General features: G+C 35.2%; 1 protein-coding gene across 1 annotated transcript in view; it reads right to left on the reverse strand.

Annotated features, from left to right (window-relative positions):
- SYN2 (synapsin II) overlaps positions 1 to 23,827 on the reverse strand; it is a 176,291-nt gene that overhangs the window by 88,340 nt on the left and 64,124 nt on the right. The window contains 4 exon segments of the mRNA XM_040569350.1: positions 2,592 to 2,681; positions 18,016 to 18,172; positions 20,996 to 21,087; positions 22,900 to 22,957. Of these exon segments, the coding sequence (XP_040425284.1) occupies positions 2,592 to 2,681; positions 18,016 to 18,172; positions 20,996 to 21,087; positions 22,900 to 22,957 (397 nt within the window).

A 23,827-nucleotide genomic window follows, 5' to 3' on the forward strand; every position in this document is an offset into this window, starting at 1 on the left:
TAAAGACTCAGTACAAATGATCACCAGAGTTTGAAAGAAGCAAAAGAAGTAGAACAACCACTGGCATGCTTGGTGAAAACTCAGTTCACAGAGATTTCCAGTTTTTCCCTGCTCTCCCCCCTGCCCCCAAGTGGTTTGCACTGGATGAAAGGGACAGAGCTTTAGGTTACACTTTGAGGGAAAAGACATGAATGTATGAGCACAAGAGGAACTACAAAAAAATTAAAAGGTAAAAACCAAATTCTGTAAGAGTAAATGCAAAAGAGGCTAGTCAGTAATAAACGGTGTTAAAAAAAAAAAAAAAAAGAATTAAGTAGTATATGATTTCAATTCATCAACTAATAAAACTGATATTGAAATAATCTTACCATCCATTCTGGAAATTCAATTAAAATGCTATCTGACACCATGCTGCCTGATTATTTTTCAAGTCATAAAGTTCCCTGAGAATTTCATCAGAAGGAAAAATCATATGAATGAGCTTCAGCACAATCAGATGTTACAGCACCTTTGAACAATGTGTGGCAATGCAATACTGACATAAGGATTAATTTTCTCTAGATGTAACATTCATTGAGTAGAAATATGCAAATATATATATATATTTATCTCAGACATGGAGAATACTAGCATTTAAAAGTTCAAACAAAAGACAAATAGCTTATCAGTTCAGACATTAATAAGCAACGTAGAACAACAAAATACCCTAAGGGAGGAGGGGGAAAAAACACTCAAATATTTGTTATATTATGTTAACAAGCAAAATATGCCATATAAACTCATACAGACATTTTCTTGTTTGTGTTCTATTACTCAATTTCAATTCAATGAGTTGTTCAAGACAGCAGTTTGCAATTTAACAGGTAGATCTTGAAAGAACTTTTCCCTAGAAATGATCATACTACATAAAAAATTCAATCTCAAACATAAATTCTTGGTCCAAGTTATAGGAAATTTTCCATGTTCTATGTATTACAATTTAGAAATGTATTAAAAAGCCCGCTTTTTCAATAAAATAATGACTAGTAGCTGATAAAATAATGAAAAACAATACATTTTGTGCAGAAAAATATAAACCAGCTTTAATCTTGGCCATTCTCAGGAAAACAGATATAAAACTCATTAGTATTTAGAAAAAATATATTGAAAAACAAAAGTTGTAATTCTGCTCCACCTGTTCCAAAGAATACCCAAGGCATAAAATTCTTCTTTTGCATTAGAAAAATATAAATTTTATAAAGTTGTATATTTTCCTGACAAATCCATCAACAAAAACATTTTCCCAAAGTATTGGCTATCCAATACTTAGCTCTGCTACTCAAGATAAATAACCATTCTCCTTTGGCTCTCCAAAGCATCTGTGTAGCAAACGTTCTAAATATGTACCTGTGGTGATAGCTCTTTTCCTAAGTGTCATATGTGACAAAAGGAGAGTAAATTCTGTGAGTTTATAGTCTAAAGGGAACAAAGAGGAGAACTTGGAGAGCCTTAGATGCCACCTACAACAATGAAGTGTTAGTCAGTCTCAAGACAGACACACAGCAATTACACCCTGGGGACCTTAAATAAACAACTAATGTATTTTATCATGATGTTGCCATGGTAACTGATGCACTTGAATCACAGCTGTGTGATAGATGTTGAATGGCAAGATCAGGATTATCCACTAAAAATAATTGATGTCTCTATACTTGCTTATTTAATCAGCAAAAAACCTCCTTCCAGTTTCTCTGTGCTGAAAGTATTTCCCTTTGGAAAAAAATATATATATACTCAGGAAAGAATTTTTGTTTAGAGAGCATAAGAAAGAAGAAAATGTGTGCAGTGTAAGAAATGATGTTTTCTTTGGTTCATGTAGATCCTGCATATGCAGGCACAGAAATAATCACAGTGGTATGTTCATCTATAAGTTGCAAAATTATGTTATTTACACAGTCAGAAACAGTTTTGGGAAAACAACAACAGTGATACACCCTCTTCCTATGCATCTTCAGAAACTATTGAGGATAAAGGTGTCCACCTAGACCTAAAATCTCTAGAATAACTTTGCTCTAAGAAAAAAATAAAGTAAGTGAAGATTATGAGTGCCATTTTCATGACTGCATTTATATGTATAAAAGACTGGGAATCAAATTATGTCAGCTCAGGTATATGAAGAAGATACAAGTCATAAACACCCTGATTTTAGATGAAGTTCTACAGTTACAGGTACATCAAAAACACAGATAATAAACACTTGAAACATAACATAAAGAATTGGTTTGAAACAAACCATAAAAATTCCCCTTGCATGTTAACAGTTTTCCTGTGTCTTTATAACCATTTAATCTCTTTAATATTTCTCTGAAGCTGATTAGTTGAAAATGACTGCCTTCAAATCTGAAAATCTTCCAGTTAACCACCAAAATGTTTTCAAGTGCTCACCAAATCTCACCCCTCTAAAAGCTTCCAAAATGTTTTTTTGTTGTTGTGTTTTTTGTTTGTTTGTTTGTTTTTTAATGGACAGTAGAGGGGAGAAATAGGTCATGTGTGTTTACAGTTCCTATTTTACAGAGACATTAAGTGAATTTAGTACTGGTATTTGCACGTACCATTTCCTTATGATTTGGATAGAACGTTTGCTCAATTAAAGGGAACTTCTCTGGACCTAGAGATTTGTAGACGGACACCAGCTGGGCAAACTGTAAAACAAGGGAAAACAAAACAAAATCTTAAGAGAGAAATCACATTCTACTGAAATGTTCTCATACTGTTGTGTTGCTTCTTTTCTGTGTTCAATAATTAGCATAAAATACACTTAAACGTTGTACTCTTCTCTCCCTCTCTCTCTCATACACATCTTTTTAATTCACCCAAGCTACGACTTATATAAAAAAACAAACAGCAATACTTCTAAGAGTCAATCCTCACACTGACAGAAAATAAAATAAATTGGAATACTGATTTTCAGATACATCATATTTTCCATATTTTAAGCTGATTTTGTGATAAAACCATTATAACACTGCATTTTCTACCATCTTCAATCTAAAGATCAGACATATTCCATATTAATTTAGCCTCTGGCATCTTACTGACATTGAAATGCTATTTTGCAAAATTGGAAAACAGACAAGCAGTAACTATGTCATATACTACAAGTCAGATAAAGAGAAAACAAGACTTTTGATTTCTGAGGCTCCAGCCATGTACCATAGCCACATGACCATCCTATCACTGCCTCCAGTCAACAAAGATGTTGATACTTTAAACAGTTAGGTTATTGGCAGTTTCACTAACATTTTATCAACATTTCATCTTTCTGGGCTTTTTCCCCAACACATACCTATCTCTACCTATAATGTAGACTGTAGTAAAAGCACAGAAAGAAAAGCAACATCTAAACACAAAGAGACAATCTGTTTTTAAATAGAAATGTATTTAAGGGCTATCATCTTTAGTGAACTGATCAACTCTTCTATTATAGCAGTTTATAAACCAAGTCACACTTGAAATCACAGCTTAGCAAATGATTTTTCTAGGGAGCAAGGCTACTGGCAGTCAGAAGACCACTATTGTTTCAAGACTCCAAAGCTCTGCATTGTACATACCCATGATGTGTTTAATTGTCATTATGCCAACATGAGACATAAACAAATTAGCACAACAGTTTGAACAGTGGGATTTGCTGGTTACAAACAGGAAAAAAGCAAAGAACAATACAACTCTGTCCATGATGCGGTTTGATCCAATACCTACTCTGTTAATGTAATTGAGGGTACAGGGCTAGCAAGAAGCATTTAAACTGAAAAAAAAAAATAAAATGATGAAAGCTTTGCATTGCATATCCAGCTGGCATAGAGATTTTGTTTAATTTAGTGGTGTTTACTTAGGTTTGGTAAAACACATATTTAAATTTTGAAGGCCAGTGGAAAATACCTTAATGATGAGTAGTTTTCACCAGAAGCCTAAGAAATTCTAGCTGGACAGTGTACCGTACAAAACAGACCTCAAGGAAAGGAAATATTATCACAGCTACCAAAATAAGGTGGTTTGCGAACAGAATTCCTGACAACTTACTCCTGTTCTTAACCAAGATCCAAATTTAAAATTTCAAAAGGAAATACTGCCTTTGAAATACATGATTTTTGCCAAAATATCTTGTTAAAATAGATCTATTCAGTAATAAATCTACCTTTAAAATACTTTAAAAAAATCATGGGATCTCCTGTAATTCTTTACTGCTCTTTTTCCATTTTCACTGAAAGCAAACAGAAGAGCGAGAAAGTGACACTGTGGGGATTATGACATTTGCTGAAGAGGTAAGAAAGCTGTATTTCAGATCAATACTGCTGAATGTCTATTTACTTAAAATAGTACCAACCACCTGTAACATATCACCTGAAGTACCCTATAATCCAGTAATTAAGCTATGAAATAGCACATTGGAAAAGTAGGTTTAAATTTCCTGAGGTAGAGGAGAGAACCAAAAAATCATTAGTTATACAGACAGAAGCAAAAGACCACTTCTGAAAATTCTGCTCTATATGGACAGTTTAGAAGCTACACAGGCCTTACAGATATGCGGAAATGGAATACCACCCTTCGCCTTTTCTGCTTTTCTATCCAGACTAGGTTTTAAAAGTCTGCTGAAAACTACACTAACAAGTCTGATATGACTTTTTAAAGACCTTCTCCAAGAAGAAGAAAAGAAAAAGTATAGAATACATTAAGTTGACCAAATTAATGTTCTGCCTTTATTATATTTTGAAAATCATTTTACTGCACTAACTAATCTATCCTTAAGTTATGCCTTTAAATCACAGTAAGATTTATCAAATCCTTACCTGAGCAAGAGCAAGAACTTTTCAGATGATAACCTACTGAATTATCATCTAATCCCATGCTGAATGTTTTCAGATATGGGATGTTCATGAAATAGAAAACACTGGCAGAGCTACACAATATCTAAGTATTTCATATGTATGCCAAGAACCCTGTTTTTTTTGTTTGTTTGTTTTACCAATTATATAACAATACAACTTCATAGTGCTTAACATTTCAGCAGGAGACTTTTCGACATCTATAGGAAAAATAAAAAAAATTTTTCATTTTCAAATTTAATAACTTCGTTATTTTCAGCTCTAAGAGGGTGATTCTCAGGTACATATAGTTATGCTTTTCAGATTTATTTATTTATTTTTAAAGGATAATACTTGCATTTTGTAGCATTCATTGTAATTTCAACTCTCCTTATTTTAAAAGTTTTCATATTGGCCTACAGATTGTGCCTCCAAAAAAGAACAGGATAGGAACAGCTGCACTTTTTCTCTTCTCCAATTAAGTATGGTACAGATAAGAAGAAATAATTAGTCAAAAACATAGTGACTTAGTGACTTTTTGACAAAGTGAAACAGTCTTTTTGACTTCATATAAAAGCTTTATGGGGTTTCATTACACTAAGAATGGAACACTATAAATTTGACTGCGTATATTGTACTGTACCAAATCAGTGAACACTTATAAAAACCCACTCTTTTAACTTCCTAAAGATTGAGTAATTACTTCCATTATCACTTTAGATGAGTTAAAAATGTGCCTAATTGCAAGCATGTCATCCCTGAAATGCTCATATTTTTTTTCCTGAACAAACTGCCGAAACTTTTCCCTTAAAAACAGATATATTTACAACAAGTTATTCCAGACGGTCCTTTTGTTACTTTTAATTCCAGCAATTTTCTAGTCTCTCTTGCCAGATTGAAGGATATATAGCATTGTCCATCCCAGTAGGGAGTTCCTAGTACACTGAATAAAATATTGATGCAACGAACTACTTCACTTTGGCCTGTACAGTTGTTGCTTGCTAGGGAAGTACACCTCAGCTACATATTATAAGACCTTTTCTGTCAGAGATTTTCCTTCATTGTGAGTATTCACTATCTGTGCCCTTTACAAGGCTTGTTTCTACAAACAGCAGAACTCCAACCAGCCATCTAATGCTGCATGATAACAACTTAAGTGATCACAAAATTCCCTGGACTCACAAATCCAGATGAGTTGGGATTCTCTAGCAGTAGAGAAACAGGAAAACTTTGATGTGAACACTTTTTGAATCCCTCTGTTGTAAAAAATCATCCTTTTACTTGAGATTTAACTTTGCTGAGATGTAAACACTTCTGTATTCTCATGATAAATCTGCCTTTTACCTAATATATTAAACGTGATACCAAATATATCAATGTCTGTGGGTGAAATTACTAAAATAACATTTCAAAGTTTCTAATATGATATCAATAGCCAGTATTGTTGCCAGTTTTCTGTGAGCATGTATTACCTAAAAGCAGATGATGCAGGACAGTTTGAAGATTGGGTTGCTATGTTGATCAAATGTTAAGACACAATAAAATTTTCATGCTACTGTATACTTAGAATCATAGAATCGTTTAGGTTGGAAAAGACCTCTAATATCATCTAGTCCAACCTTTACCCTAGTACTGCCAAGTCCAGCATTAAGCCATGTCACTAAGCTCTACATCTACACATTTTTGAATACCTCCAGGGCTGGTGACTCAACTATTTCCCTGGGCAGCCTGTTCCAATACTTCACAACCCTTTCAGTGAAGAAGTTTTTCCTACTATCCAACCTCAACCTTCCCTGGTGCAACTTAAGGACATTTCCTCTTGTCTTATCATTTGGTGCTTGGGAGAAAAGCCTGATCCCCACATTGCTATAGCCTCCTTTAAGGTAATTGTAGAGCATGGTAAAGTCTCCCCCGAGCCTTCTTTTCTCCAGGCTAAAAGAAAACAGGTCCTTCAGCTGCTCCTTATAAGATTTGTTCTCTAGACCCTTCACCAGCTTCATTGCTCTTCTTTGGACACTCTCCAGCAGCACTTTAGTGTCCTTCTTGTAGTTGTAGTGAGTGCCTCAAAACTGAACACAGTATTTGAGGAGCATCCTCACCAGAGCTGAGTACAGAGGGACAATCAGTTCCCTAGACCTGCTGGCCATACTATTTCTGATATAAACCAGGATACTGTTGGCCTTCTTGGCCACCTGAGCAAAAAATCTTAACTCATTCTGTTGTAAGACTAAGAATTGATGAAAAATAGCTTCCCAAGGAAACGCTGTAGAGGTTCCTAGTATTTCTCTATGAACTGCACACCTGAGTAAATGATGCCTGAACATACACACCACTACGTGTGAGCATGGATGGGACTGCTGCAATTGGATTTTCCCTTTCAGTACAGAAAAACTCTATTTTCCCTATAATGACATGCAGAGGTCTCTTGCAGGGTTTGAATCTTGAAGACAAGCTGGTTTACATTATAGGCTAATTTATGTTACATTTCTATTATAGGAAGCTGTTAGAGAAAATGACACATGGACTTTTTTTTTTTTTTAATCCTCCTTCACACAGCACCTTGAAAAATGTTCTAAAACCATTTTTAGGCTGAGGCTTAGAAACATGGCTGGTCATTCCAGGAAAAAAAAAATTTGCCTCATAAGAGACATTCAAAAGTTAAAAGGCTCAGCATCACTAGCACAAACATATCAGGGGTCCTTGTTGGCCAGCAGACTGAGAAACACTTGTAAACACTGCAGAGGGAAAAGAAATTAAGTAATTGTGTAGAAGTGCCTGGAAGGGTACATTTGGCACATGCACTCTGTGGGAGAGAATTTAACAAAGATTTTTCACCATGCCTTATTTTTACAGTTTTGTATTGATACTTTCTGGTATGGATTTTTTAAATTATTACCTAAGTAGTATCTGTGTTACTCTCTTTATGCTCTTCATAATACTGGTTCTTTGTTATGACTGGCCTACATTTCTTCTATTATGATTTAGCAAACATTGAATACTTTTCCAGAAGGCTGGGTATATCCACATTTGATTTGCTATTTGATACTTAATATAAGAATCAAGGAGAACAGTCTGCTGACGGTAACTTAAGTACTTCTTTCTGTCAGCAGGATCTGACAGACAACTTAATGAAAGTATTCAAACTTTCAAAGTCAATTCAAAGTTTGACATGGCAACGTAACAATGAAACATTGCCTACAAATCAGTTTGGGCATATTAACAGAATACATAAAAGACGGGAACTGACAAAAGAACTTGATGTTCCTCCAGTAGTTTTCCATTATTACTATTCAAAGCCAAAGAATACAGTTGGACTATGAATGGAAAGATAAGTTATAGGGAACCCGCATCATAATTCAAGCAGTAATTTTATAACACAGATGAGTTGTTTCCCAACCCTTTCGTAGCCCAGCCTTACATGTAAACATTGGTGATGATCTCTGCCTCACCAAGTTGAGGTGCCCTTTCCCACTATCTTGTCTTTGAGTCCTGCTGCTTGACCCACCACTCTGGAACTAATGGTATATCTTCCTTCCTTCCTTGACTGTAGCTGATACTTCCTCAGCTCCTTTATCTCCAGCTCCCTCCTTACCATCTGGGGTGCCTGTCTGCATCTACCGAGATGAAGCTGTTAAGGCTGTGTGGTTTGTGTTGACCCTTCCCTGAAACATTTGGGTTTCTCTGCTCTACATTACCCAGAATTTCCGAAGGCGTTTATTTGGCTTCTGCACCTCTTCTACAGTATGAGTACCTCTCTTCTGAGCGTTCTGAGCGGTACATCTCTCCAATTGCAATCATGGCTGTAAATAACTGCAGGAATATTTTAACATCTGACAAGATGTACAAATCATTGGGTATTTCTACGAGACACACACACAAGAAACTCACGCCCTTGGAAAAACTTCAGAGCTCTCACGTACGAAGTATCAGTGCACCCACGAGAGGCAAAAAATTATCCAACGATTAGAAAAGCAGGATGTTACAAAAAAAAAAAAAAGGATCACAGACAGACAGAAAAACATTTCATCTTGGCTTGCAAAGTTGGGTAGCAAGGCATCTGGCAATAAGAACCACCTCGGCTAATGAAAGAAGAGGTGACAAAATGTGTAAACAGTGAGCAAAGTGAGATTTAAGGGAGACCTAAGGATTAAAAAGAAAGAATAATAGCTATGAGCATAAAACCGAAACAGATCTAGGCATGTTTATTAGAAAAGAATTAGCAAAAAGTCATACCATGAGGTCTAGATCAAGACACATTCTGGAACTTTTTATTTTATAATGAAAAGTTACAGAGAGAAACAAGATTTTATTGAACTAAGTCATTCAAATAAAAGCTATGAGAACTCTTTCTTGGGTGCACTTGGCAGCAATAAGAATGTGTAGTAGATTCCACTATAATGGGAACATTGAGTTCAGTGTCCTGTTCGAGGAAACATTTGTGCACCTGTTTATTTTAATGGGACTTGGGCGTATGCTTAAACACTTTTCAGAAGGGGTTGGGTCTTGCTACAATAAAGATTTTATTGTGTGGTACGGTTGTTTTTTTTGTTTGTTTGTTTGTTTTTCTTCCCTAAGATGCTATGATCCTGAGATTTTCCAGTTAAAATAGTTACTTTTTATAAAAAAAAATATTGAATTCACTGAAATTTCACAGTAGAATATGAGGAAATCTATCCTATAATGCAAAATCTGTTTTTGCATATATAGCTTTCCCATGTCATTGATAAGGAGTCGTGTAGTTAAAGAAATTTTGTGCAGGTCTTCAGGTGTCTCTATATGAAGCTATTTTCCAGGTGTCTCTATGTGAAGCTGTATATCCAGTAAAAGAAATGAGGACAAGTCCACTTTGCATCCATTTCACATGTGAACTGCAGCTAAGAATAGAAGCTCAGCATAAAGGAATGACTGCAAGGAAATCAGATAGCAACAGTAGCACTGGTGGGATATTTGAAGATAATGTGGGACAGCTATGCTTGTGTAGAGGGAGGGAGGGGACAGGAAGGACTGGGGATTGTGACAAGGGAGGCAACACAATGGAAGGCAGTTTCCCAGATGGCTCACAAATTCCTTTTGCAAGAACAGGCTTCTAGCCCCCAGATTTTCCCCATGCCTGAGAGACCATGTTCATATACAAAAAACAGATATAATATCTGCCTAGTTTTTGGCTGGTTTATCATCTAAGGTACTTTAATGGGGAATATATCACACAGGTTTGCTTTTTAAATAAATATTAAGACTGGTCTTCAATTATGGGTATTTAACTTAAGCAAGAACAGAAGCGGGTTTTTGTATTTCAACTCTACACAAGGAACAGCAGATATATACAGGATACAAACACCAGCTTTACAGTCCTGGTTTTCAGATTAATTTTACAACCTTTATTTAAACATAGCTTCTTTCAGAATAAGCTACGAAATGGTTAAAGTCTGTTTCAATTTTCTGCCACTGGAAACGTTCAATGCAATGAAAGTCTGCAATGGATGTCAAGAGCTCCCACTGCTGCACTTTAGTGCAGAGAAGAGCAGGGCAAAGTGACAACAACCTACCATAAAAATTCAGCAATGAAGTAAAAAATCTGAACCTACTCTTGCATTAAATTAGCTTCATGAGAGTAAATGCTTCTCAAAGGGAAAAATATATACTCAGTTTATATATAAAGTACTTCATAGTTCAAGCAAGGATTGATGAATATTGAACTGTAAGAGTTACGTGCTGTATGGATGGAACAGAAGTCAAATCACCACTACACTGTACTATATTCATTATTTAAGGGTCTCCGCTGTTTTGAAGGCATTTCAAGGGAGCTTACATATTTTAGGAACGCAAAATTAAGCAAGACCATAATATTTATTCTTGCAACAAAAATGGAACTTAAATATCTCTATAAGTAGGTACAAAGAGGAAATCACACTGTTCAATGTATGTAGATTTCTGTTACGTATTTAAATGAATAATTATGTACTTTGCTTCAATGTAGTGTTCAAAGTTGCTAGTAAATTACTTTTGACCAAAGAGCTTAAAATGCTTTTACTTTCCTTCTGACACACTTTTGTGAATTTACTTTCAGCTCTTGCACTACAAATCCATCAACATGTTTTGCTTTTACTGGCAGACTGAGCAGAGAGGCCAAAATCTTCATTGGCTGACACAGAATTAAACTACGTTTTTTACATTTAACGTTCTGCTTGGATCAGGGCTGGAAGAATAGCACATATGGACAGTTTGTTCTCTGGCTGTCCTGTAGAATACCCTTCATATGAATAAGAGACACAGAAATGGTTTTAAAAGACCTCCTCCCTTTGTGTAAATGTTTCAAAATAGGTAAATTGAATTTGCTGAGGAGATTGTCACACATTATGACATGAAGCTGTTCAGACTTTGCTAGTCATGCGATTGTGCCCAGTGCCTGAGAAAACAATTCTTCAATGCTTGGGAAAGAGAAGGGCAGCACCTGACTTCCAGTCCTGAAGTGAAAGAAAGGAGCTGGTTTTTTGCTACAATAGCTTCCTAAAGTGTAAGGGTAGGAAAAGTGTGGGTGGGATCTACGTATTTCCATATTCTGTCTGTCCACTGTTCCCATCATTTTCTATCAGGTAGATCAATCTTGCCAGAACGGTTGAAACAAGAAAGTTTAGTGCTGGTTCCAGGTTTCATCTCATGAAATATATAAAATTAAGTATAATACAGGTCTTAACATTTCTAAGATTTATAATGTATAAGAGACATTAAATTTCAATATCCCTAAATTTCTTCCCAAATCTGAGTTGAACCCAATTTTAGGGACACATTTTTTATCCTTGACCTTCAATAAAAATCCCTCTGGGATATAGAGAAATGCAATAACCAGATTCTAAACCATTGTTCAGCATTATTGTACAAATCTTACTCCTGTTAGTGAGCACAGAATTTTCTTATAGTGCAACAAATTTGGGGAGAAATTTCTATGTTCCTTCACTAAAACAGATGTGAAATAGCATTGAAGGGTCACTCACAGAAGTAGATTTACAGTAAATAGATATTCAAGACTTTTATTCTTATGCACATTCATTTTTATCTGTTATTTGTTCTCCAGAACATACTTTGACACAATATTGAAACTCATCTATGTGGTTGTGTCTGCCTATTGGCATAGCTTCAATAATTTCTGTCAACAGGAAGCTGGAATGAACAGAGCTCATTTCTTTTATATGCTCCTCCCTGCAGAGTGTCTACAACTTTCCTGCCAGTGCCCCAGTCTGTTGCCCAGATTATAAAAGCATATCTTGAAGGCTGGAAAAGCACAAGGGGGCAACTTCTTACAGAACACGTGAAGGAGAAAACAAGTTAGGGGAGTACACTATAATACCATCAGAAAGCAGCAAAGGACAGTCAAAACAGACCTTCCAAAAAAAAAAAAAAAAGGAAGGTGAGAACAGAGAAAGTGTTCAATACAAGAAAGATGAAGACAGATAAGGGGAAAATCATCTGCAAAAGAAACAAAGTAAAACACAACACATGTAGACACAGAATTACGTAAGCTTGGCAAATGGAGCAAGAAAAAAAATAGTCAACTAACTTGCAAAAAACCTACTTGGATGTCCACTCTCAAACTGTAGGAAAAGATACACAGAAGAATTGTGATCTTTATAATACTATCATGCCTTACAAATGGAAAAGCCGTGATCAGCCTTCCCTCAGACTGAGTGCAGATGAGCGAGGAAATCACTTTTGGCATAACAGAGTGTTCTATCATACTTCTCTTGCATTTGAAATCCTTAATAGCAAAAATTCCTACAATGAAGCAAAGTCCCAGTGATCTTTTGAAGGTGTTTCAGTACAAGATGGGTTCACATCTGGAACTCTACATAAAAAATGCCAGAATCTTTCAGATATCTTTAAAATACAGACAAGTCTGTCTTCTGGGTCTTAATTCTACTGTGCCAGCTGTTGACCAGAAAACAGTTCCTTTTTTTTTCTTTATGTCCTACATTGCTGAACTGGAGAATGATGTAGCACTTTGTCACTATGTGACGGAGTTTTCTTCATTAGAGGCTGAGCCTGCTAAACACACAGCTTTCTCATCCATGCAGTGACAGATCCCTCTTCACAAGCTGTTACGACTAAGCAGTAGCTTGACATGCTACCGTGGGCTTCTACATCCCCTCTGTGATTACATCAAGTCACCATTTCAAGCTAAACACAGACTTCCACCAGCCTGGCAGCAAGCTAATTAAGGTCATAAAGCTCGCAAATGTTTTATTGCAGACCCATTATCAAGTTGTAGGTTGTACCATCTCCTTCACCAGAAGAAGTGAGTAATTAACATATCGGTGGATCGTGGAAGCTGTCTAAACCAACAGCTTCTAAGTAGCCTCCCAAGGCATGCTAACAAAAGAACAGATTTGCAGCCAGCCACAAATGCTACTACGTTTTTCCTCTGCAGCAAAGGAAACAGAACTGCTATAATGTAATTGGACTGATTTTATAAGGATTTTCTTTTTCTTGGAACATAAAACCATGGTCTATAGAATTGCTGCAATTCTGTTATCACTGCACTGTTAAAACACTTATCACTATCTGAACCTATAGACAGCAATCCAGCTACTGCAATGCATGTAATTAGTACGTCATAGTCAAGGTTGAACTGTAATAAAATGTTCTATTTATAGCAGATATGGACATTGAACCTTACAGTCCCTGACAAGAATGTCAGTTAGCGTCTTTACTGACCTCACCAGTTAATTCCACCTCACTGTATGAGCCCATTTATTGGCCGATTGTTCACAGTATGAGTGAAAAGCTAATAATTTGTGTTATTACCATACTGCTACCAATACTTGCAATTGAAAGAGCAGGGTTCACTTAATGCAAACATTTAAGCAAGCACATTTCACAGAAATCTTAATGGGAATCATGCAAAAGGATGCATGCAGGACAGAAGAATATTATTTTAAAAAAATCAACCCAATACACTGGATTTATTTTTTTAAATAACATTTCCCCAGCACTAATCATAAGCATGGGATGACTATGACTTTGCAACATGACAATGCAAGGAAACATTCCAATGAAGTAAATAAAGACCTTTAAATGTTTCCTCCACAGCTCTGCATTTGCTTAGTAGCAACCAACAGTGTCTATTTATAAAACTCTTGCTTCCATACTAGGTAAGTAGCTTTCCGAAATTCTTACTAACATTTTTGCTAACATTTAAGTAGAATACATGTCAAAAGCCAGGATCATGATTTTTTCATGAGGTAGATGGTAAGCATTATCACAGAAGTGATAATAACAGGAGCACTGTGATAATTCCAAATCATTAACATATTTCAGTATGCAAACATTTCACCACAAACATTCAATTCAATATTTTCTTTGCCACAGTTGCTAGCATCCTAAATTTTCAAAGGGTTATATGGTGCTTTGAACTTTTGACTTGCATTTGAAGGAATAATATATGTCCCAACAGTAGAAAACACAGGCTTTAAGACTTTATTTTAGAAATACTTTTACCATGTTTCTAGCAACCTTCCCACACCCCCATCTTTTGATAATATATCTCAGGTTAAATACTGCCTGCCTGCCTATTGGCAATGACGTAGAAAACCATGTCTGCAGACACAATGGGAAAAGAGTTCCACTGAAAAATTTTGGGCAGGTGCTTCAGTTTTTAATGCAGGTTGTGAATCTGTCCTCAGGGTAGAAAAAAATGCTGTGCTATATGTTCTAATAAAAGCAAAGACCTGATACTGTGATGTACAGCAACTTAAGGAAAAAAAACAAGATCTTGCATTTTGGATTCTAACTCTTATTTTATCCTACAGTCCTTTTAAAATAATAGCCTACCTATCCTGACTTCCCCTTCCACCAGTTCTATACTGCTCCCCATTTTACACTTACTTAAATATGTGCAATTGGTGGCCATGGCTAATTCAAAAAACCCTTCATCCCTTAAAGTCCCATTGCATTGGACACTGTCACCCTGTCTCTTTCTGCTGTTATAGAAATTGTGATTTACTTCTGCCACTGAAATTTTACTTGATGGAAGGTCAATATATTTCTCATCAATTAATAAAGATGGTGATTTATGGCTTTATCTAGAGTTCTTTTATTTTTTTTAATGTTTTTGAATTAGCAATTTTTATAGAAATAGCTTTCATAAAAACAACAAATCATCCTTGTTAACAAGAGAATCATCCAGAAAAGCATCCTTCACGTGCTATGAAGAGGATGGGCCTAATCTATGGTCAGTCTAAGCACATTTGCTTATTCACACTACTGCAAAATTGACATGGACACTCATGACTGCTGAATATGCTTTCTGAAACACTTTCTGACAGTAGGATGTACTTTACAAAAAGTACATATATGTATGAAGTGGAAACTACTTTTCTTTTTATATGAATGTTAAGACTGAGTAACATAAAATGTAATCAGAATCACTATATATTCTGATATTTAAGCCATGATGAAAAAGACAAGAATTTAAATAAGAAAACGTATTTATCTGCAAACGTACAAATTCAGTTTCACCCAAGCATGAAGTTCTGTGTATAAGATATTACAGTAGTAGGTGGTTCAATATCTTTAAACAGTGCTGCACATATTGAACTCATTTCTGAGCAAGGAAATAACAGAATAATTCTGCTAGTTTTTGGGTTTTGTTTTTTCCCTCTAGTTACAATTTAACTATGTTTTCTAGTTCAGCTTAAATACATGCCATTTTAACACTGGGGATCACTTCTTGATTTACCTGCCTGAAGTACATCTAGAAGCATGCTATAGGCATCAGTGGTTTGTATGCATAATGCCAGCATGCAGCAACCGATTGAGGAGCACACCCTAAGATGAAAAGCATCTAAAACTAGACTACAGTTTGCTGCAGGGATTTTACATAGGTAAGGTAGCATGTTTGAGTTAGATGTAATCTAACAAGCTAGAAGATAATACTAGCAAAACTAACAGTCCCTGAGTTCTGCTGCATTATTTGAACATTCGTGAAACTGGCTGAATCAAAGAATCAGCAGATTTTTACCCATTAACTATTTACTCTGAACATTAATTGAAACATGTTTACATGACTTCTTGCATTGGTTACCATCCCCAAACCTGATAAAGGTTTCACAATAGTCTAGGATTAATATGCCCATACGTAATGGGAGATGTCTATACCACTGAGAACAGAAGTCAGTAAAGCCCAAGTTAAAAGCCCAAACAAGCCCCCTTGTGTTTGTACAGAAATTATTTTTGTCCTCAAATTAAAAGTCTTCATTCTTTTAAAGTAGGATCCAATTGATGTATAGTCCTGATATAAATTTATAATAGGAATCACTTGCATGATTGCAGGCTTACCTTATCATTACATGTACTTAAAATGTGGAATTAAGGCCTTCTTTCTATTACTTACCTTAATTAAAACAACTTCTGTGAAAGGAACTGTAGCAGTAAGTTAAAACATGAAATGCTAGTTTGAAGCATGTGACCTGTCTCATACTTTAAAATTTCTCTAGGATAGTTATTAGGGAGGAAGTATCCAAGAGATGTGAAATGGACTTTTGCTGAGACTGCAAAATCTATTTCAAATAAAACATTTTGATGTAGAAACAGCAAGGTAGGAAAATCTCAATGGAAAAAATATCATTCTTCTGTATGTTTGAATAAAATAAGCTTAGCTGAAAAAATAGTTTAATGTCATTCATATCGAGGCTTGGCTAAAGTACAGAAATTTAAGCACAAAGAAAATATTTGAAAAAAATCAAAGATAAGCAGTTGTGGCAATTATTATAGCAAATATTTCAATAACACCCAATCAATCCCAGTTATTATTGGACTAAAAAATCAACACAGTGATTTTCTGTGAAATGAGTCCATTTGTAAGAAACATATCTTAGTTTGGTGGAAGAACAGCTATGACGCTAATGCCACCAGAAGAATATTAAAAGAAGAAATTATTCAGTTTCTCTCTACTGCATTGTTATTGCATATATATGCTACTGTTACTGCTTCATTGCCCAACTTTACTGCATACTATGAATCAAAGCATTAAGAAATGCCACACAGCATATAAAATGTGATGTACTAAAATAATGGTTTCAGCAATGTACAATATGTATTCTGAAAACTTATAAATGCTTTATTAATTATTTATTCCCCACTGTACATTACTGAAACATAAAAATGTGATAAAATTAGTTGCAAGAGATATATATGAAAACCTGCTGACAATTTTTCATACGGGTTTTCAAAGTAAATCTGAGAAAATAAATATCTTCAAGGCAATAAAAAGTATTAAAGCATTACAGTAAAAGTTTCTTTTGGTGTGAAAAATACTGACAAGTCTTATTTTCTTACCCAAAAATCAAAAGAAAAAAATTATGAATCACTGGCTATTTATAACAAGTGGTATTCTTTAAAGTTTTATTAGCTCTTGGGCAACTGAATACATCTATTAAACAAAATGATTGCACCATCCATAATCATCTTTTACAGCACTGCATTTTAACTTGTTGCTACTAAGGTCTAGTCCAGTATGAACGAAAAAGATCACCAAATTCTACTTTCATCACTACAAAGTATGTACTGAAAAGCTGAATTAGCATCTACACTAAAAGTGGCAAATATCAGTGATTCTCCAATGTGCCTCATTATTCTAGGTGTAACTGAAAAAAAAAACTAACTTTTACCTCATATGCACAAGGTTATGAAAAGAGCTTTCAGATGAGGAAACTAATAGCTTCAGATTTCCTTGCTGAAGCATATCCCCAAGAATTTCACAGGCAGGAGGAAAATACTGGCTAAAAGTCTGTTTAAATTATGTTAAAAGCCACAAATATGAAAAATATTCTCAGCTTGCTTTTCCCACACAAATTGTGAATAAATACACGTTCCTCACTTGAGGAAGGATGTTAGCAACGGATAGGCTTTCCGTTAGTTTCCTCACTTATTTCATTATTTGTACTGTGCATATTTTTCTCTCCATCTCCACACTGCCAACACTGTCTCTTTGGAAAAAAAATAAAAAATAATAAAAAAATAATAATAATAAAATACATTAGTTTCCTTTTTATTTCTTTCACTATTGTTTCACTGTTCTGTGACTTTGCAGTTTGTCACTCAATATTGACAAGCAGGAATTAAACAAGCAAATAACAGAAGTCACTAAGCCTGCACCAGAACTTTTCAGTACAAGACTTACCACCCATGGTTTGTCACAGAAATTATAGATGGATTCCAAGGAGTTGACGCTAGGGATGCCTGCATACTGCAGCCCAATGATCAAGTTTCGGAAATCTTCATTTTCTGCCATACTGAATGAATGTTGTCGAACAAGGACAAAATCAGGCCTGAATGACCTAGCAAGGAAAATTGGTAATAATTAATACTCAAATTGTTTCTGAAAACAGCATCTAGTAAATACTGTGACTCCATTAAGTAGAGAGACAAATTATCATGGCTTTTCAGGTTGTTTTGCCACTGAAAGATACATCACTTTTATAAATTCTGAGTATTTCTTAGTTTATTTCTATGTATACTGATTCCTGAGCAATGACAATTAAAGATAAAGCAGGCAAACACCTCTGCCAGAAGCTTAAGCAAGTTCTAATGCTTTGCTTTTGGGGAATGTTTTTTCTTTCACAGCTATTGTCAGTGTTTTAAGGACAATAAGAAAGAGATGAAGCAATCCTATTGCCTGCAAAAGAGATCACCAGAAGTGGAGGTAATCACAGTTCAACTTTTGATCAAGACACTACCCCCCATCTTATATTTAATCACGTTTTCTTGTGTTGCAAAATTCATTGATTCTTGTCCTCTGACTATGCACCTTTGAGAACAGTCTGGCACCATCTTCACCTTACTTAAACTCTGACATCTAGTTTAAGTAAGGTGACATCTGACATCCAGTTTAAGAACTGACATCTAGTTTAAGAAGGTTACAGAAAATAGAAGACATAACGCAACAGGAGATAGCCCCTAGTACAGGTGGAATTCGCTCAAACTTGAATGTTGAAAGATTCTCCTCTGTATTCAAATTTTATAGGTGGAAAAAACACTAACTAGCTTAATGTTATCAATCTCTTGAAGAAGTATAACTGTGGAGCAAGTGCCTGTCACGTTTTTTTTTCCTGTTAATCCCAGTCAGCAAAATTCTGTCACAGGAATTTCTATGGTTTCATTAACTAATATTTTGCTCGTAAATCTGTGATAGAAAGTCATTTTAGACATCACATCAATAGAACAAGAATTTTCAGCGCAGTATTCAGATAAACCTTTTTAGTAATATGTTTACAGTTTGTACTCAATATAAATTTTCACACCAGTGGGACCAGAAATTTCTCCTATTACTCTTGACAATTGAGACAGAAAAAAAGGAACGTGCTGCATATGCTATTGTCTGACCCATAGTTAATGCTGGCTTTCAAAGAACTTCCTTAACTGAATATCCTTCAGTATCTCTGCATTCTTTAGCAGCACAAGAACCATACACGAAGCTTCAGGTACCAAATACACCAAATTTCACAAACCAACAAGGCTTAAAGCAACGTAAAGACTTGCAGATACCTGAAGAAACAGAACTCAGAACTTTTATGAAAAATCTTCCCCCGCCCAACATGTTCTGTATCTCCAGAAAAGTTATTCGTCATGCAAATGTAAAACCACTCCCATCATGTCTGCTTATCCCTCTTACACCAGAAAGCATACACATATATGCAAATATCCCACACAAAAAATGAGTGCAATATCAACTTCAGGTAGCTCTATTTGGTTAAATAAATTTGATTATAAATAAAAGTGATAATATTATAAAATCCTGCATTACCTCACTATTAGAGTTGCCTGATGACGTGGAAAGATTCCTCTGTTTTTTAACCTAAGCAGCAGTTTTATTTATTTATTTTTTTCCTCTCTCTTAAACAGCAAATATACATCCTTTTAGATGCTATTTCCTTGAGGTTCCCAGCTCTCATTAAATATTGACATGTTGAGATGCTAACTGGGCATCAATACTTATGTTCTGTTTGGAAAATTCTCTACAGCAAAGCCATTAAGGAGCAAGATTTCTTGGCTCCAAAACTTCATTCACTGAGGGGGGAAAAAAAAATCAGATCTGTTACTCTTCTAAGGAAATAATCTTGTGGATTTGGCATAAGTGGTTGTTACATTAAGCTGCAATATTTTAAAGCACACAAGAGATTAAACAGCTATGAGTTTTAAAGCATAAAGTACACTTATTTTCAATATTTTTCTTCTTGATTTTTTTTTTTTTACATGAAAAAGTAAAAATCTTCAAGTCTTTTATTTGGACAGATGTTGAGCAAAAACACAAAGTCACTAGACATGCTGTATGCTGTCCAGCTCCCTGAACTCTTACTCTTTCCTGAAGATAAACCTAAGTAGGAAACTACCAGGTCACTGTCAGAGGTGTGATCTACCTTTCTATATGCAACCATTCAGCCAAACTGTTACACTTAAACCATTAACTGCACTGACCAAAATCAGAGTAATTCCCCAGTTACATAACATATAGAACTGCCTGAAATAATTTTCGTAATGTAAATTAAGCTTTTACTTTGCCCTGATGTACTCCTGTTTCCCTCCCTACATTTACAAAGCTGTACATGTTGTCTCTGGAGGGAGGAAAAAAAAAAAAGTGGTGAAAAGACCCCTGACTTCCATTGGAATAATTCTTTTATCGACAAAACAGCCTAACAGGAAATTATCTAAACTGTGATGTTACAGTAACTATCTGGAAAGAATTGATATGACTTGGCCCATGTCAATAGAAAACAGCAGGCCCTGGGCGGGAGCTGCAGCCCATGGAGAGGAGCCCACGCAGGAGCGGGTGGTGTGGGGGGTAGCTGCCGCCTGTGAGGGACCCATGTTGGAGCAGTTTGCTCCTGACAGATGGAACCCATGGTATGGACCCACATGGGAGCAGCTCTTGAAGAGCTGCTGCCTGTGGGAGGCCCTGTCACATGACTTACTCCATTGATCAGATACTTTTCATGGCAGTGATCAACGTGTGTTGCATTATCAAAAATCCCTATCACAGTATGCAAAAAAAAAACCACCAAACATTCAGTACATTTTACATGTACATGTACATTTATATTATGCATGTAAAATTACATGCAAAACCTATTGCTTCTTGCTGTTATTATATTTAGTTTTCTTACCTGACGACTTTAGTGCCATTCCGAAATACTTGGATATCTACCGCATAATTGCCATCAGCATGGGCTATCAAGTTGATTTCTGAAAATTCTGCCTGTGAAAAGAGGACTCGCGTTAGTCCGTCTGTTTTATTTTACCTTTATTTTCCTAAATCCCTTCTGTTAAGTATTAATATCTGAACAGCTGACAATATATAATTGGAACACAATGTGCACTAAGAGTATCTTCTTAATTGAATCTTAATCCAATGGTATGCATCATATATGAAGCAATTGAACAAATTAGAAAATATAAAGAAAGAAAAAAATAAAAAAATGCATAAACAAAGACTGTAGGGTGGTAGAGATTATATTTCCTTTGTATGGTGCACTATAGAAATTAATCAAGGCACAACAAACATTTACCGAACATGTTGAAGCAAATGGCACAAAAGCAGCGTTAAGGTAAATATGACAAACAGAATATTTTCTTATCACACAGTGTGTTTTGTTTTTTCTTCCCTTTCCTTCACATATTTTACTCCTTTCTATTTCTTTTATGTGCATTTACTCTTTTTCCTAAAACATCGGGTGCTACTAAACAATTGACATGCAAAATTCACAAATAAAGAATTTCTTCAAAGTATCTTGTCACACTGGAAATGTGGCATTTAAAAGGAATCAATTCCATACTCTGAATCTACAGTTATTTGAAATAAAAGAACAGGATGTTTTTCATTTATCCACAGTCTTTCATCAGCTTAGACTCTCAAAGCACTTTACAATAACATTATACAGCAGAATAATTGAAATGCAGCCAACTGTCTTCTACTGGATAAATAAAAGTGTCTTTGCTATCCTGGACACTAGTACAGAATAGAGACCGTCAGAATTCTCATTAGTCTCCTCTTGAAAATGGTGTCACTGAAGGCCTTCCTAAGTAAAATCTGTGTAAGGCTTTCAGAATTAGTGTTCATTTAAGGCAAGTGTTGACTCCTCTATCCACCATTCCAACTGAACAGCTTAAGTACGTGCTTGATTTCAAGCATGGATGATTCTTCATTAAATCTTATACATTTATATACTTTCTTGGATCAATGTTTTAAACGCAAAAAGCAGATTTAAGACTATTGTCAAATCAGTGCAAATGATGAGAGATTAAAATATTTGCATAAATGCTGACAACATTAATAAATCATTTAAAAATTAAGATTGACAACTAATCTCTCCCATTCATTTATTACATTAAAAAATTATATGGATTCACAGTATCGATTTAATACTTTAAAAACTTAGCATGTGATAGAAAATATTTTAGATTATAGGTAGGTTGCTGTAAGCAGTATACAAATAAAATAATGCTCTTCAGTATTAGGAAAAGAACACTGAAGTTACTAACTCAATTTATTTGTACACAACAGTAAAGGTGCTGATGCTTTACAAAGTGATTAATAGGGTTCAGAAGCCTTCAATCTATTGCTGATTAAAGGTGGTTCTGGTCCTACAAAGACCTTATGAAGGAAACTCTAGGCTTACACAGAGCATTTGCTAGCATTAAAGTGCACGAGATGTCAACTGCAGAGTCTGATTGAGATGTGAATGGTATTTTGGAACAAAATAGCTTGCCTCCTTCTTCCCCTCTCTCAATACTCTTGAAAATCCCTGCAAAGCAGTTCCAAGCTGAGAACAGTGCAAAGCTAGATATTGTAGCATTAAAGTGATTTAGATAAGCTGGATCCACAGTGCCAGTGATAATTTTGCCTCACTCCCTGAAATTCCAAATAAAATTCAACCTTTTAGTGTTCTACTCAATTTGCATTTTTTTTTACTGAAGTATAAAGGACTACATACCTATATATGCATACATGCATGTGTATATATACACATGAACACATAAAAATAACATTCAGATTAAGTCATTTAATTACCTGTTCAACCTTTATGTCATATTCTCCATGAACCTTTTTTCCACGAAAAGCCTTGGCCCTGCAAGAAAGAAGGGAGACAGAAAATCAAGGATATGTATATCTGTAATCAGTAGCTGCATAAAGCTTCCTTTATGGCCTTCAGTGTCTTGAAAATATGCATATATACTAAACGAATCTACCAATACACATTTTTTCCCCTTTATCATCCTTTTGTCCTTAACACCCCATCACATACTATTTTGTGATTCCACCTGCAATCACCCAGTATGAAGTACGTACTAACGTGTACTTAAATACATATTTCACAGTTACTGATATGAGTACCAATAACAAGATGCAATTCTGCTTGCATTAAAACCGACAACATCAATGGAAATTCACTTCACTGTGAACAAGATCCTAAGCAACACCACTCACACTAATCTTTGTCCACTTAATTTATTTAGAAAAAATGGTTTATTGGAAACATTATGCCTAAAAACTTTCAAGTGTTTTTAAAGGAAGTATCATAGGTACTGGAGACTGTTGTCACTAAATTTGCAAGTGCCCAATTTACTAAATAGTTTTGCTTTTTCTAGATTGTAACTTGTGGCAGTGTAATTAACCTGAGATTAGCAGCTGTTATGCACTGTGATTGCTTTGATAAAACAGAACTGAATTCAATGGTCCAAACCTCAGGCCTCACAAGCAGCGTATTTTGTGTTTTATGTCTTATCTAGCATTTATTTGTTTTGGAGAAAACAGGAATGAAATAAAAAACTTTTAATAAAAGGGAATTACTCTAACACTCTGAAGCTGGAAAAGGGTATCAGTCTCTCTCTGTAACTTCTTTATTCAAGCCAAAGTTTAAAGTACCTTTCCCACTTTTATTAATAACAAGCAAAAATCTGCTCTACATCCAAAAAATAAAACAAAACAGAGCAACCTC

Source organism: Cygnus olor, chromosome 10 (genome assembly GCF_009769625.2).
Source record: "Cygnus olor isolate bCygOlo1 chromosome 10, bCygOlo1.pri.v2, whole genome shotgun sequence".
Classification (NCBI taxonomy): domain Eukaryota; kingdom Metazoa; phylum Chordata; class Aves; order Anseriformes; family Anatidae; genus Cygnus; species Cygnus olor.